The 15,966-nt window shown below is 38.6% G+C and overlaps 1 protein-coding gene across 1 annotated transcript; it reads left to right on the forward strand.

Annotated features, from left to right (window-relative positions):
- The first annotated feature begins 5,983 nt into the window (after window positions 1–5,983).
- Window positions 5,984–14,951, forward strand: LOC103720246 (NADH--cytochrome b5 reductase 1-like). The gene is made up of 9 exons (XM_089928759.1): window positions 5,984–6,226; window positions 7,640–7,781; window positions 7,896–7,986; window positions 8,175–8,252; window positions 13,157–13,237; window positions 13,340–13,429; window positions 13,604–13,669; window positions 13,956–14,042; window positions 14,211–14,951. The coding sequence occupies exons 1-9, from the start codon at window positions 6,118–6,120 to the stop codon at window positions 14,301–14,303; spliced, it is 837 nt and encodes a 278-aa protein (XP_089784885.1). The 5' UTR covers window positions 5,984–6,117; the 3' UTR covers window positions 14,304–14,951.
- Window positions 14,952–15,966: the final 1,015 nt, after the last annotated feature.

The raw sequence follows: 15,966 nt of genomic DNA on the forward strand, positions 1-15,966 counted from the left end.
CCATCCCTGATCATTTGAAAGGTCTATCAGTGATGGTTGTCAATTGTTCAAGCAAAGGGCAATTAGCGTGAGTAACTAAGAAAAAAAAACTAAGATTGGGTCTAATTGGAAGCCATAGGGTCGAAAGTATAGCAACGATAAGAGTGAGGATAATAATAAGCTAATCATGCGGAAATAGAAATGAGCTAATCTAGTCAAACAAAGCTCTAGGCATTTGTTTGATCCCATATTATAAGGCTACTTTAAGTTGACAAATATGTGAGTCTATCCGGATCTATGAAGCCTGATAGTTGCTCCATGCATTTAATCTTATACTTAACACAGGGTTCAATCTTGGTCTAAATTTAATATAGGATCTAGCAATGTTCACATGTTGACCCGGCATCAAACAATAATCCCTCAACTAGTCTTCATAGCACTGCAACCTTGGCCGGAGTAGCTTTAGCAATCAAAAGAAAATAATCATCAGCAAATAACAAATGAGACAGTAGATGAGCAGTCCGTCTCAGCTGATGCACTCAGAATATTCTGTCTAACCTTTAGTTCCAACATTTTGGTCAGAGCATCAGCACATAGGATAAACATGTATGGTGACAGTGGGTAGTCCTGGCACAAACCAACATTTAATTGAAAGAATTTTGTAAAGGTCCCATTAATTAACGGAGCAAAGGACAATGCTTCGACACACCCTGTGATCCAACTAATCCACCCACTACGAAAACCCATCTGCACCAACGTATACCAGAGGAACTCCCATCTTCATCTTAATAGCCATGAAGTTTCTAGTTTTTAGAGCTCGTATCATGCATAATTTCCTAAGCCATGATATTTTGATTTCTCACAAAAGCCTTCTGCTCTAAGCTGCCTAGATCATTGAAAACAAATTGCATTCTAGTGATCAGAATCTTAACTATAATTTTATACAGCATCTGTGAGATACTGGGCTGAAGCCGGCAGCCCCAGCCGACTTCAGCCCAACACCCCTTTCGGAAGGGGCGTAGCAGGGGATCGCAAACGCGATCCCCTCCATCTTCTTCGGGCGCAGAGACGTCGCGGGCATCCCGCGGCTGCACCGCGGTCGTCCCGCGTCCACCTCGCGGCCGCATGCACGGCCGCTGACTTCGTTTCCGCCGCAATTCCCGCGGCGGAGAGCCGTTACAATGGGGCTATAAAACCCCCGTTCCTCCTCCTTCGGAGATCACCTGTGAGCCCTCCTCCTCCTCCGTCTCCTCCTCTTCATCTCTTCCCTCCTCCTCCTCTCCTTGGTGACCGGCATCCTCTTCCCGACCGTGCGCCGCCCGGACTCCCTCGTGGCCTGCCTCTGTTCCGAGATCCATCTCGGTTCCAAGCACTGCTACCGCCTCCGCTTGTCCACCGGATCGAGCAGCCGTGGCCGGGATCTGCCTCTCCGTCGACCGCCGGTGAGCCTCCCTCCTCTTTTGCCCTTGATTCCATGCCGAACAGCCCGATTTCCCTCTCTGTTTCGACCCCAAACCGAGATCTCTCTCGGTCTTTTTTCTTCCCCGTTAGCTGCCGCAACGGCCGCCGGCCGTCCCCGCAGCCGGCTGGCCGTCGACCGAGGGGTGGCCTCCGGCCACCCCGCCGCCGCCTTCCTCTTCTGCTCTCCCTCTCGGTCTTCCCCTATCGTGGGGGGGGGTTGGGGAGGAAGAAGGCCCTACGGGCCGAACAGGGCCAAGCATGGGCCCTGTTCACCGTGGGCCCGAATTGGGCCCGGACCACTGTGGGCCCAACTTGGGCCCAGTTAAAAAAAAAAAAAAGAAAAGAAAAAAAGAAGAAGAAGAAGAAAATCCGAAACCCAGTTCCGATCCGAACTCGAAACCCGGAACCCGAAGCCCGAACCCATTTGGCCAATAAATGGACCAATTAGAAGCCAACCTTGGGGGCCCTATTTAGCCGAGTCTATGCGGGCCCATTGGGCCGAGTCCGATATGGGCCCTATCAGGCCGTGCCCATTATGGGCCAACTTTGGGCTCTGTTGGGCCATGTCCAATAGTATTATTTTTGAATATTGCTTAGTCTGAAATTAACAAGAAATTAATTAAACTTTAACAGGTGAACCTGATCCGTCTACCTGAAGTAGGACTCAAGCGAGAAGAGGTAAGTAACTTAATACTTCGAGTGTGATTTCTAAATTATTTGATAAATAGATTAAATTCTGAAATATATTTTGTATTTAGTAAAATGGGTCTGGCATGTTAAATTTTTGAAAATTATGCTTTGAAATCCGTAAACTATGACTGGAAAATTTATGAAATCTGTTTTTATATATGTATTCTCAGCATGGCTATGATCTGTTCTGTTCTGTTCTGGCCCCGCCAATGGGGATTATACGTTGGACCTGTCGACTTGTAATCTGTGAGGAACCGGTTTCGACACCGCGCCACCGGTGATTAAAATAGTGGTTTCTGGACACCGGCTGCCATCGGTGGGTAAATATAGTGGATTTGGCACTTTTGTGCAACACCGGCTGCCATCGGTGGATAAAAATAGTGGATTTGGCACTTTGTGCAACCCATGCCACTGGGTTACGTGGCCGTAGCCTATCATGTTGAGATTCTGATATCATATTTTTAGAAAAATGATAATAAGTTTTGAAAACAACAAAACGATGTTATTTATGATTTATTCCAGACATTACCCTGTATTTTGATCTGATATGCTCTGACCCCACTTTAGGGTATTTTGTTGCTTACTGGGCTAGTGTAGCTCATTATTCTATTTTCTCTATTTTTCAGATCCAGAGGCTTGATCGCACGGGATTGGGGAGTGCGTTATAGTTTCCGATGATTCTTCAGTTATTGACATTTTAGTTAGTTTAGTTTGGACATTTGAATTATGTTGGCATATGCTATTTTGAAATTTTGTAAGTCTGCTTTTGAACAATTTAAATAATTATGTCATCTTTGAATAGCTGTATCTGCTTTGATATGATCTGCTGCCTTGCACGCCTGTGCGGTCCGCCGTGTGGGCGTGCGGCGTCTGCCGCGCCTCGGGCTCGGGGCGTGACAGCATCATGCGGAGTTTAATTGGTCAATAATGGAATGGTTCAAGAGCATCATTTTCTTTTCTTCTATAATCTTAGCTATAATCTTATCTAACCCTAATTCTTTTCTTCGCAAGGGTGACGAAAGCATGTTTAACATTTCCAAAACTCGGTGCTGTGGGCCTGATCATTAATAATAGCCGGGTGGCCGTGGGCCTCCCTTAATAAGACAAAGAAATTTCCAAACCAGGTGCTGGTCGCCGGTTGAGTAAAACCACTGGCGGAGCCTAGTTCCCGATTGTTAGCGTGCGTAAAACCGTGGTCGCAGCTGAGCGCTGGGTCATTGAGCTTTCTTCCATGGCCTCGGAGAAGCAGCTTCCCCGGCCTCCCCCTCCCCCCAAAATCCCAACCTCCGCCGTTCACCGCGGCGCGCTGCCCCTTCTACTTCCATCTCCCTCTCCTTCTTAGCCCGACGCGGCGCCGCCGGCAGCCTGGGCCTGCTCGCCGGAGACCCCGCCAAGCCACCAAGTCGTCTAACGTAGGAGGATGACTGGCGTGTGACGTCTGACTATTATTTATATTATATTATTCCAGCCGTGGTATGGAAAGGGACAGATTATTAGATGAGCTAACGTAAGACATGGACCCAAGTCTCTAAGTTTGCGGACCCGCGAGATCAACTATAAGACTGCGGTTGGTTCACACTTCACATCTGCGGGCTCAAAAGCGAGTGCGTGTAGAATAAGAAACCCACGACTTTAAAAGAAAAATCCGTAAATATCATAACCAGAGCTTGCCGCCTACCTAATCCCGTTTCAGTAGAGAGGCGGCCTGCACCAACCTACCACCGATTTTCTTTTTGGAGAATAACCTCCCACTAATTTTCATTTACCAATAAATATAATTACCTGATGTTTTGGATGCTAAATCCTCTTGATCAATTATACAACTTGGTTGTTTTTTTTTCTCTCTCGAAAAAGTATGCAACTCAGAAATTTGTAGGTTATACAATCAGCAAAATCATTAAATTACATATTAGACTAGGCCTATATTTATAAATAACTAGAAGTAACTTTAAGATACACCGAGCCAAATTCTGTAGGAAGAGATTTTTTTTTCTCTTCTTATGAGATTTGGGTCAGCTTACTCCAAAGTCATTTTTAGATATTTATGAATATAGATATAGCACAAATTATAATCTAATGATGCTTTTTTTTTTCTCTCCCTATGAGATTCGGACTCGCCCACTCTAAAATCACTCCTAGGTATTTATGAACATAGGTCTTGCCTATCTTATAATCTTATGATTTTGTTGGTTGTGCTAGTCGGACCCATGAATTTTATAAATTTTTCAACCGAATCATCCTAACTGGCCTTCAATTGTTTATAGCATGCACTAATACCTACCTTAGAGATTATGAGAATTTCAATTTAGTAGATTTCAATTACTAACGGCTTAAGAATGTTTTTAAAGTGATATAGATCAGAAGGGACTAACCTCACCTTTCTAACCTATACCCAGCTCCAATCCTCATGAAGCTGAATGGGTACTAAAAAGATTGAATGGGTTCTCTTACTCCAAGACTGTTCAAGATGCGAGAACAATGGCTTCGATGAATGCCTCATTCTTAGCTCTTTTTATCTATTAGCCAAGCCCACATATGTAGGATATATTTCATAAATCGGTTATATCATCGGTCTAAATAAATTAGGTATCTTTCCTAGCTAAAATTGGTTAGAATAATTTATAAAAAAAGCTTAATCTTAACAACTATAGGTACAAAGGATTTAATAAACTAATTCAGACTTGAAACGAGATGACCTTGTTCCATTTCATATATTTAGTGGAATAATTTTATATTTATTATTTTGAATTTAAGTTTCTTTGCAGCCATGTTCATGTGCACATGCATAATAGATAGTTCATAAAAAAAAGGCTTAAAATTATTTCTCACAAATGATTTGCTTTGAACTTTTGCGCCCAAAAGCCGTCACCACGAAGTGAATGCATTTATATTGATAATATATTTAGACATACAATAAGTCAGTGTGTACTTAGAAAATATCTATACTATATATAAAAGTAGAAATAATTTCTATCTAAAAATAATTCTAAACATTGAATCTTGATCTTCTCCATTTATACTGAATACCAAAAATTCCATTCTCCCTCCATCTAATACAGCCGACCTCTCTTATGTTCAATAGTCGTATATACTACAAAATTTATTAGTAAATTGTGACCATATCCTAACTTATGTCTAATCTCAAATGTGGCGATCGTCTCCTGACCTACTTGAGGATTGCTTCCCTCTGCCTTGTTCATTCCAATCCAACTGATCTTCTTCTCTTATAACTCTGCTCGCAATCTAGTCGAACTCCAATTTTCTTGCTTTCTTGATCCCATATCCATTTATGAGATTATGCTCTACTTGGAAGAACATTACTTTATTTTATTTAAATTCTAAACTTAATTGATTAATGATTTATTGCGCATATGCATGTCTATTTTTACTAGTTTTTATATCAAATTACGAGGGCAAAGATATAATGATTCAAAAAAAATCACAAAAACCTGCAAAATCAATAATTAACTAATTTTTATAAAAAATATTATATTTTTACAAAGTTTTAAAAAATAAAAATCAAAGTCAGGAAGAGAGAGGCTAATGTAAAAGCCGTTAAGTTCAGAAGAAAACAATCCCCTCTTGCCCAACGCATCCATTGTTGACCAACCATCACAGCTACGGTGAGCCGTTGAAAGGGTTTCCCACCGTAGATCCTCTTCGTCCTTGCACCAAAAAGATACCTAACGAATGCACCAAAATCAAACAAACTTGCCTGGCCCACCGAAATGCCACATCTTATCACCACACAAGTTACCCTCCACAATATATAGGGTTCAATTTGTCGGTCCCTTTTTCGAAATTTTAGAAGTGGTAGGTGAGGGAAAAGTCCCTTCAACTGCACGCACCAAACCCCGAGACCAGACCAGAATCTTTGTGTACTTCTCACCATCCCTTCTCTCCTTTCCACCCAACCCAACGCCGTCGCAGCGACGGTAGAACAAAAGCAGAACGAGAGGAGTGGAGAAGAGCGTGGGAGAGTGTTCCATGATGGAGTCGTCACAGTCCCAGAGCGTGGAGATCGCCGGGATCGCCGTCGCCGTGGTAGCCATCGCCGCCGGCGCCGCCTACCTCTACCTCACTAAGAAACCCAAGGGTACGGGCCGGCCCTCGAGAGTTTGGATTTGTTATTTCACTTTGAGTTTCTTTACAAGTTGCGATTTTTCCCGATTTATGTCTTTGTGTGTGGCTTCTATTTATTCAAAGACTCTGTTTTGATCTTTAAATCCTGGAACTGAACGTTGATTGTAGATAAAAAGCATCTTGTTTCTGTTCCTATTGGGGTGGTTGTGACTGTCTTGTCATATGCATTTGTTCGAGGGTTTTCTGGATGCTGAATGGTGGTTTTATCTATCTGTGGAACGGTGGATCGCCAAGTGCTGTTGAAAATCACTAGATCATGCCTCGTCCTCATGAAATGATTCAACTCTAACGTTTTCTGTTTGTTTGTTTGATTAAGCAATTCTTAGATTTGGGAAATGAAGCTTATTGAAGTAGATTACTGTTCTGTGGTTGTCTGCTTGAAGATTACATCTTTCGCATCTTTATTATACAATATGAAGGCTTTATGTTTTATTCTTTAGAATAGTAGGTGACTGGAAAGTGAATTGTAATGATGGTCCATTGATTGTTAGTGTGAGGATCCGTGCGGGCGTGTGTTTAGTCCCACATCGGTTATTCGCTGGGTAGATCTTGGGTACTTATACAGGATCAAGGAACCCAAATAATACCTTTAATGGCTAGCCGGAAGGTATTATTTGGGTTCCTTGATCCTGTATAAGTACCCAAGATCTACCCAGCGAATAACCGATGTGGGATTAAACACACACCCGCACGGGTCCTCACATACTCCCCCCGTTCAAGCCCTGACGTCCTCGTCAGGCTAAGGGTTCATATCTATTCAAATCTAATCACAAACACCACGATTGGCCCGTGGTCAACCCCAATAGATCCGTGCTGCAGTGTCCCCTAGTCCACATAGGTTATGAGCCGGGTTCGCTCTGATACCATTTGTAACAACCCAGGACCTCACCCAAAATGGCTAGCCGGAAGGTATTATTTGGGTTCCTTGATCCTGTATAAGTACCCAAGATCTACCCAGCGAATAACCGATGTGGGACTAAACACACGCCCGCACGGATCCTCACATACTCCCCCCGTTCAAGTCCTGACGTCCTCGTCAGGCTTAAGGGTTCATATCTATTCAAATCTAATCACAAACACCACGATTGGCCCGTGGTCAGCCCCAATAGATCCGTGCTGCAGTGTCCCCTAGTCCACATAGGTTATGAGCCGGGTCCGCTCTGATACCATTTCTAACAACCCAGGATCTCACCCAAAATGGCTAGCCGGAAGGTATTATTTGGGTTCCTTGATCCTGTATAAGTACCCAAGATCTACCCAGCGAATAACCGATGTGGGATTAAACACACACCCGCACGGGTCCTCACAGTTAGGAAGAAAAGTTTTATCGAAAATAATGCTCATTTGGATGGTTTTCTTTTTCCAGGTTGCTTGGACCCTGAAAACTTCAAGGATTTCAAACTCGTGGAGAAAAAGCAGCTGAGTCATAATGTGGCCAAGTTTCGATTCACTCTTCCTACACCTACTTCTGTCCTGGGTCTTCCTATTGGACAACATATCAGTTGCAGGTTGGTTCATTTTGTTTACATGCTTGCCATTCGCACCCATCTCACTACTGCATTTTGAATTCGCTCGAGTGATTTTTCTCATTGTACTTAAAATTCTATCATTGCTTCTAATAGGGGAAAGGACAGTCTTGATGAAGAAGTTATCAAACCATATACACCAACTACTCTGGACTCTGATCTTGGGCACTTTGAACTTGTTATAAAGGTATGCATGTTAATGTGGCATATCTTGTGCTGATTGAACTTTAAAGCACTTATTCTTTTAATATAAACCTTTCCAGTACATTAATTGGTGTTTCAAAATTCTTTATCATTTTTTGCCCAAGAATAACAGCACCAGGATCATCTAGCAACATTCAGTTTTGCTGACTTCTCCTTTTCATTATTGTGTAGATGTATCCTCAAGGAAGAATGTCTCATCATTTCCGTGAAATGCGAGTTGGAGATTGCTTGTCTGTGAAGGGACCTAAGGTATTCATTCTTGTTTTCTTCTGCAAAATACATGTGTTAACACGACATTTTACAACATCAAGAGCACTCTGTCATGGGGTGATTCCTGTTGCAATAGATCAAATTAATTCCTTTATGCAACCATGATGTTAAACTATTTTTTAAAAATAAATTTGAGTGAATTATGTTGGATGCCTTAGTTATATATTAAAATTAAGAGAGTAGACTGGTATTGTTATTGTTTTTTTTTTTTTTTTGTTCTAACATTCTGATACTATCAAACTTAGATTAACTCGGGAAAAATGGAGACAGATTTTATTTGTGAACCTGCAGAAGCTTATCTTGCTCTGCACTAACACAATTTTTCTCAAATATTTTATTGTCGTACTTGCACTTTTTTTTTCAGTTCATTATTCGCACGGTATACTTTGACTGGTTGGATACATCAAAATTCATATGAATATTCAGTGGTGCATGGCATGGATTTATATGTATTGTATCTGTGAGCAAGTTATGCAGATAGTGATTTATCACATTATGATGTTAAAGGAATCAAAAAATTCTTATATTCTTGGTGTGATTTTAATGAACGTTGATCCATTGGTTGCCTTTGTGTTCAACTTGATCTAATTATAATAAGACGGCTTTCTGTTATATTAATGTATTTTATCATTGAGGACATATTTTTGCCTTTATCTGGCCTTTTAGGTCCATCAAACACTTTATTGTAGCTTCCCAGTTGCGCCAGATATCGATTTTGACCCTTATTGTCTCCACGAGCAAACAACTTGCGCACAAGTGCTTTTCTTGCTACTTGAGATGTTAAATCCATTAGGGTAGCCTGTATCAGAATTTCTTGTTACGCTGGTAGGTGACAATTGTAATGACACTTTTGAAGTGGATTGCCACAAAATTTGTGCAATTTGTCTTCTTTTGTGGACTTCTGCTTTTGACTCATTATAACTATTCTTATATGGAAAACTTCATTATTTGTTTACATAGGTAGCCTTAGCTTGAAAACATGCCCCTGAAGATGGCCTAGTTGTTAGATAATCATTGGGTATAACTATGTAATCCCTATAAACTTGTGGTACATCAAGTGTACATAAGTAACCCTCCCTATTCAGTGCCAGCAATTATACAGCTAGTTTCCTTGTATATTCTTCCTTTTTGTTTGATAACAAAATCAACATAATAACAATCATTGCTTTTGCTTTTGCATGTCGGTTGACTATCAGTATACTGCAAAAGCATACATGTGCACGCATACATGCTCCCCCTATTTACATCTACTTGTTTGCTCTAACTAATCTACTAACTTTTTTGTCTATTTTCCTTAAACAACTCTATTGGCATTTTATTATGTTTTAGTCAATCATATCGTGAACTATTCTGAATTTGTGACACAATAAGAGTACTCCTAATTATCAAACCTGATAAGGGCATGGTGTCCCATATGAACCAGAAACTTGCCTCCTATATGTCGAATTTGATCACCCATTTGGTATGCCTTTTTATTTCCTTCTTGATCACCTCTCTTTGCTTTTCATCTTTTGTTACATTGAAATCCATGCATTCTCTAATCTTAGACCCTATGTATCAGTCTTAAAAGAAGGAAGGCAACCATATTGGCAATTTTTTTGTCCTGAAGAGCATATTGATTTTTGATAAATATCATCTATCACTTATATTAAAAGTTTATTTCTTATGAGTTCATGATAATATTTGTAATTTTATATATGACTCTTACTCATAAGTACATATCCTAATGCTTCTAATGTAGTCACTTGATGTTTTGACTGTTTATAATTATATTTAATTGGACTAGTCAGAGCAAAGTCCATCTTATGCATATACATACATGCCAGCATAGAGGCATTCATGCATTCATGCATACATGCATACATATGTGGATATATAGTACATGCTTGCATTCATTCCTATAGGAAGACTAAGATATGGTCAACTAGATTTCAAGTCGAATTTGATCAGGTGAAAGTGGAAGATGGGAGTCTGATATCGATGATCTGAGTTGTTAGATATGATCTACTACTTCTAAACTATCTATAGACAAAAAATCATGGGATTTGGAGACTTCTAGCTAATGCATCAAGTGGTCAGAACGTATAATTTAAATAATTTGATGAACTGTCTGTTTTTCTCCATTTGATGCATAGGCTAGAGTCTTGAAATCACATGATTTTTAGACTGTAAGAAATTTGGAGGTAGTAGATCACATCCAACCAAGGGGAACAAAGAGATATGAGGGAGGGAGATGTGAATATGTAATCAACACTTTTACGCCCCCTTCCCTCTCTTTTTGTTTTGTTGTACTTTTATTTATTTTATTTTATTGTGGATGATCATTTTATTTGCTAGTTCTTGTTTGCTGTTAGTCTTCCAAGCAAGTTTTCTTGGAGTACATATCTTATGGTTAAAGATGCAAAAAATAGGAAAAAACTTTAAATAGAGAAATGTGAGGGGAGAAAGAAGATAATAAAGACAAAAGTAAGTTTGTAGCAAAGACTAACATAATATCATGTATCTACCGATGTTGTGCAGTTTCAAATAAAAAAGTTTGTCTGAAGCTAGTTGTTTTATATGTACCTGAAACACTATATAACTACTAACATAATCCTTAGTCCCTTCTTGAGGTGGACTCAGGGATATTGACCATTTCCATTCTGAAACAAATCCCACAAATTGTGAATGCCTTAATGCTTTTTTCATGCAAAAGTATTCATATTTGTACATCTTTGGCACTTTGAAATTTTTCATCTTCAAAATTTTTTTCTCATGCTTACATTTTATTTCTTCTTTTCTACTTCCAGCACCATCCTTCATTCTCCTATAAAATTTAGCATTTTGCTTTTGAGCTCATCTAGTTTTATCCTTGCTCCCTGCCCATAAGGGTATGAAATAGTGAAATAAGACTTACATGAGACTCTTTAATGTTAAATGATATTCAATAATTTTTCTAAATGAATCAGAAAGGTCAATCTTAACCAGATGACCATATGCTCCCCATGGTTGCACCTTTAGATGATATTTAGTGGATTCTTCCATGGTATTGCCTTTTAGAATTGATCCTAATGCAGCATAGTTTTCTATCACATTATTGAGAATTTTTTATTTTTATTTTTTAAAAGCTTATTTTACCGAATGCTACACAGTACGCCAACTGATTTATAAAGGCATAAATGAAACTGTTGCTCTGTTACTATGCAATTTATTAGGCAATTGCGAAGCATTGCATGATTATGCTTCAGTCAAGCTGCTGAACCAAGAATATTTAACCACCATGAAATCCTATGCGCTCTCATAAGAAAAATCCTTATGCATTTATTTTGAATGTTTTTTTCCTTGTAGTGATTGTTTTACAAGGATGTACTGGTTAGTGCTGGATAAGATGGCGACTGGTTAAATTTATGTTGGATCTATGCAGATCCAATTCTGGATCCAATAACTAAAACTATGAGTTCCTTGGTCGCACATGCGGGTATAGTTTTCTTTGTTTTGTATAACTCATTTTATTCATGGCATTCTTCAAGCCATGTGCAAACATTTTGTAGAGTGGCGAATAGCATTTCCCAATCTTTAATAAATAACGGTAATGCCCTGAAAGAGTTGAACAGAAGATTCTGCTAAAACAAATGCTTCATTGGAATATGTTGCTTAAAAGAGAGATTGATGACATTATAATCAATTTTGGCAATTTTCTAAGGTCCATTAACCCTTTGGGAAAGATGTATTCCTCATTTCATTTGTTATATGGTTTGTGGGAAATCATAATGAGAAGTTATTTCAAGTCAAAATGCAATGCTCTTGCTGGAGCAATGCTAATTTAATGAGGCCAACAAGTGCACTTCCTACATATCAAATTTTAGGAAAGATTTTGTGACTAATCTGAACTTTGATTTGGTGCAATATTTTGTTCATGGCATCTTGATAGAAACTTGCCATAGATCTTGAAGTTTAATTGTCTGATAGGGTGGTCAATAGGTTATGGAATTTAAGCTCATGGAACTGTGTTTTGACACTTATAAAGGTGAATGAGTCCAGAATAGGAGGGAATATGGCAAGGACTGATATAGGATATTGTTTCATCTGTGTCACAGATATTAACCCTAGTAGCAAAACTAAAGCACATCTCAAAAAACCTCCTCTACTATAATGATTATGAAATGCTGATTTTATTTCAGGAGAATTGTTTATAATTATCCTAACGCTGCTAATAAGCCTTATCTTTGTGGTACTAGTGCGTACGGATCCGTACCGGACATACTGTACTATACTGGTACCTAACCAAGACTCAGTATGGGACTGTACTGAATCTCAGTACTTTGAACCGACCCCGTTCCATGCATACTGATACTGTACCAGCATGGTACTAGTAAGAGGTCCGATATCGTGATGACAAACCTTACTCGTCTGATATTTGTGAGGCCTGCTTTTCGGATACGAATATGAGCAATCAAGGCAAGCTCTGAACCTAACATTAGCCATTTGGGAATTGATATTGATTTTTTACCAGGGAAACTAAAGGTGGTTAGGCTTCTGCTGCAGTGTTTAAAAAACTGGCTGATGCATGGGAAAAAGTTATTGTTTTATCGATTTAAGTTCATGCATCGGGGAGCAATACTTAAACTTGCTATATACATTGTTCTGTTGGAAGGAAATAATGCTTGTACCTCTGTTGCTGTCTGGCTCATATTCTGTTTTAGTCATATCTTAGACAAGATGTTAGTCAAGCATCATTCAGTGTTTAACTTGCTTCTCTTGGGTGATCACCGTATTCATATGCATTGGATGAAAAGGCTTGATGCATCTCCTAAAAGAAGTTGCCAAATTAGCGCCTGCATACCCACATTTTTTACATGCTTAAAATTGTATCAGATGACATATAGTGCCTTCTATGCTTCTAGGGCCGTTTCAAATACCAACCTGGGCAAGTCAGAGCATTTGGAATGATAGCTGGAGGATCTGGTATAACTCCAATGTTTCAGGTGAACCATAGTCGCATTTCTTTGTGGTATCATTGGACCTAAAAGAACTTCTATATATTTTTTAATTGTATACCTCAATTCCTCATTCTACATAAATGCCAGGTTACAAGGGCAATACTAGAAAACCCGAAGGACAGAACAGAGGTTTATCTTATCTATGCCAATGTCACGTATGAAGATATCCTGCTGAAGGTAGCTTCAACTAAACCATCATCTTAATTAAAAATTATATTGTTGATGAATTCTCCTAACTGCGGAAAAGGTTTTTGTAATTGCTGAATAATATGAGTTGGTAAATTACTGCCAGTATGTCTATTTTTCTTTTATCAGAACCCCATTGATTTCATTTACTGATAATATATACAGGAAGAACTTGATGGCCTTGCCAGCAACTACCCAACTCGCTTCAAAATCTACTACGTGTTAAATCAGGTCTACTTCATTCAGATTGATCAAATTTCATATCATGTGCTTTGTGCCCACCCTTCACCTAATTCTGTTTTTTTTCCTTTTAATGCCTTGATTTGCTGCTAGTATGAACTAACATAGAAGACAGTTTTACGAGTAACATAAATTGTATTCCTTGCACATCGGCTGTTCTTTCTGTTATACTCTTTCAAATTCTTTTACCTCTTTCTGCTTCTTAGGTCTTTCTTTATCCTTGTTATTGCGTACATTTTTATCTGACTGTTGATGATTGTGCTTGTTAATTTATCAGCCCCCTGATCATTGGAATGGTGGTGTTGGTTTTGTTTCAAAGGAAATGATTCAAGCGCATTGTCCTGCACCAGCACCTGACATCCAGGTACCCTGTTTTAATATTTTCTAATTGACAAGCAAGAACTTACACATAGTTATAACCAGGCTCACAAGAGTTGTGAAATCTTGTAAATATTCTTGCTTGATTAGTTTCTAATTTCCTGATTTTTAGAAGCTTGTGCATGGTATTCGGAGCTTACGTTATGATTGGCAGGTTTTGAGATGTGGCCCACCTCCCATGAACAAGGCTATGGCTACCCACCTGGATGATTTGGGATACACAAAGGAGATGCAGTTCCAGTTCTAAGCCATTTTAGTTTGTTGTTTCTTGGCTCTGACCTCCTCAAGTATTGAAGAGGACCATAATAATGTTTAACCTCATCATGATATTGTGCTTTCGTAGAAATATTTCTAAAGATTTTTGGTGCTTTAATATTCATTAAAGAAACCCAACTTCATTCTAACTACTCAGAGAATTAGTTTTCCAAGCCTATTGAATTTGGTTACAATCCAAATTGTTGACCTAAAATGTGTTTATTAGTTCCTCATGACAGATTTCTTTCACTCTGGCACACCGTGTCATTGGCTGCAAGATGAAAGATCACCAGTTGTAGCTGCATCAAACCCGCATCCATGTCTGATAAGAACTTGTGACGGGTTCCGACAAAATCCTTAGAACAGAATATTTTTAACTCTCTCTTATCTTGGATTAGGTGGTGGTGGCAAAGGGTCATCTCCATTGCTGCAGCTCAAATTTCTCAACCCCTTGCCTTGATCCTGTTTCCTGAATTGTCAGCGTGGCAAGGTATCCTATACTTATTTAATTTTAGATGCAAGTTTCTTATTTTAGTTTAAATTAAAGCTAATGAAGACCTAGGTTTACACACGGGAGATTGTATTACTATAGATATTAATCAATTGATTGAATGGTTATTTTCTTTCTCTTTTTTTTTTTCATGTGGAAGTAATTTTATGGATCCACCTTGAAACTCTTTTAGTATCACAATTATAATCAGCATCAAGAATACAAATTCCCCTAAGGGCTCGTTCTGTTTGCCGGAAAAGGAGGGGGAAATGTGGTCGAGAAGAAAAAGTGGCTTATGTTTGGTTAAAGGTTCCAAATGAAAGAGATGGAATAGAAGCATTTTGATGAAAATAAGAACTTGTTGGGTTTGTGGAAAGAGGAGGAAGAAAAGTGTGGTGAATATAAAAATAAAAAAATATTTTTTATTTGGTTGGAGTTTTCAAAAGACGGACGGGAAGGTATCTTTCTCATGGAAGTAAGATTTTCATATTTCATGAAAATGAAAAACCTACAAGGGATATGAAAAATTTTAATTTCCCCTGGCTGGAAATTGAGGTTATTTTTTTTTGCCAAAAACGTCCCTTTAATTTTTAGATAGAATAGAGTAAGGCTTTTCCCTTATTAAGAGTATAATATGTATTTTATATATCTTTTTCAAAAAAGTAGATTCTTAATCAAATATAAATCACTTTATAATGTGCCACTTTTTTATGATCAATCAAACATGCAAAAAATTGCTTTTTCAGGCATTACATATCTAGGCATCAACTTCTTAAAAAAACATTATAGTGAGAAAAAAAAATCTCATGAGCCAAATGAGTCCTAAGCTTCCCACCTTCCACCAGAAATAGAAACTCATGTGGGGCATGCAAAACCCATTTTCCTATGATGGAAACTAAGGTAAAATTCTTTTTTTTAGAAATACTCTTAATTCTAGTGGCTTATGCCTCTCTTTTTTTATCTTCTTGTAGTCAGTTTATTAAAGACATAAAAGATTTTATATAACTTTTTTAAGAAAGTAACTAAATATAAGCTATTCGGGAAAGTGTGTTTTTTATACCTAGGTATCAACTTTTTATGAAATACTTGCTAGTAAAGCAAAATTTTTCCATGAACCAAATGAGTCGTTAATGATCTCACTAGAAATTTTTCTGAGTTGAAAGAG

This window comes from Phoenix dactylifera, chromosome 2 (genome assembly GCF_051530095.1).
Source record: "Phoenix dactylifera cultivar Ajwa chromosome 2, Ajwa_hap1_PhDact_Kaust_v1.1, whole genome shotgun sequence".
Taxonomy (NCBI): domain Eukaryota; kingdom Viridiplantae; phylum Streptophyta; class Magnoliopsida; order Arecales; family Arecaceae; genus Phoenix; species Phoenix dactylifera.

Bases quoted from the DNA above. Each gene is read 5' to 3' on its own strand.
- LOC103720246 (XM_089928759.1), top strand. From the start codon at position 6,118: ATGATGGAGTCGTCACAGTCCCAGAGCGTGGAGATCGCCGGGATCGCC. The intron at 13,238-13,339 runs GTGAACCATAGT...CATAAATGCCAG, and splicing joins GTATAACTCCAATGTTTCAG to GTTACAAGGGCAATACTAGA. The intron at 13,430-13,603 runs GTAGCTTCAACT...TAATATATACAG, and splicing joins ATGAAGATATCCTGCTGAAG to GAAGAACTTGATGGCCTTGC.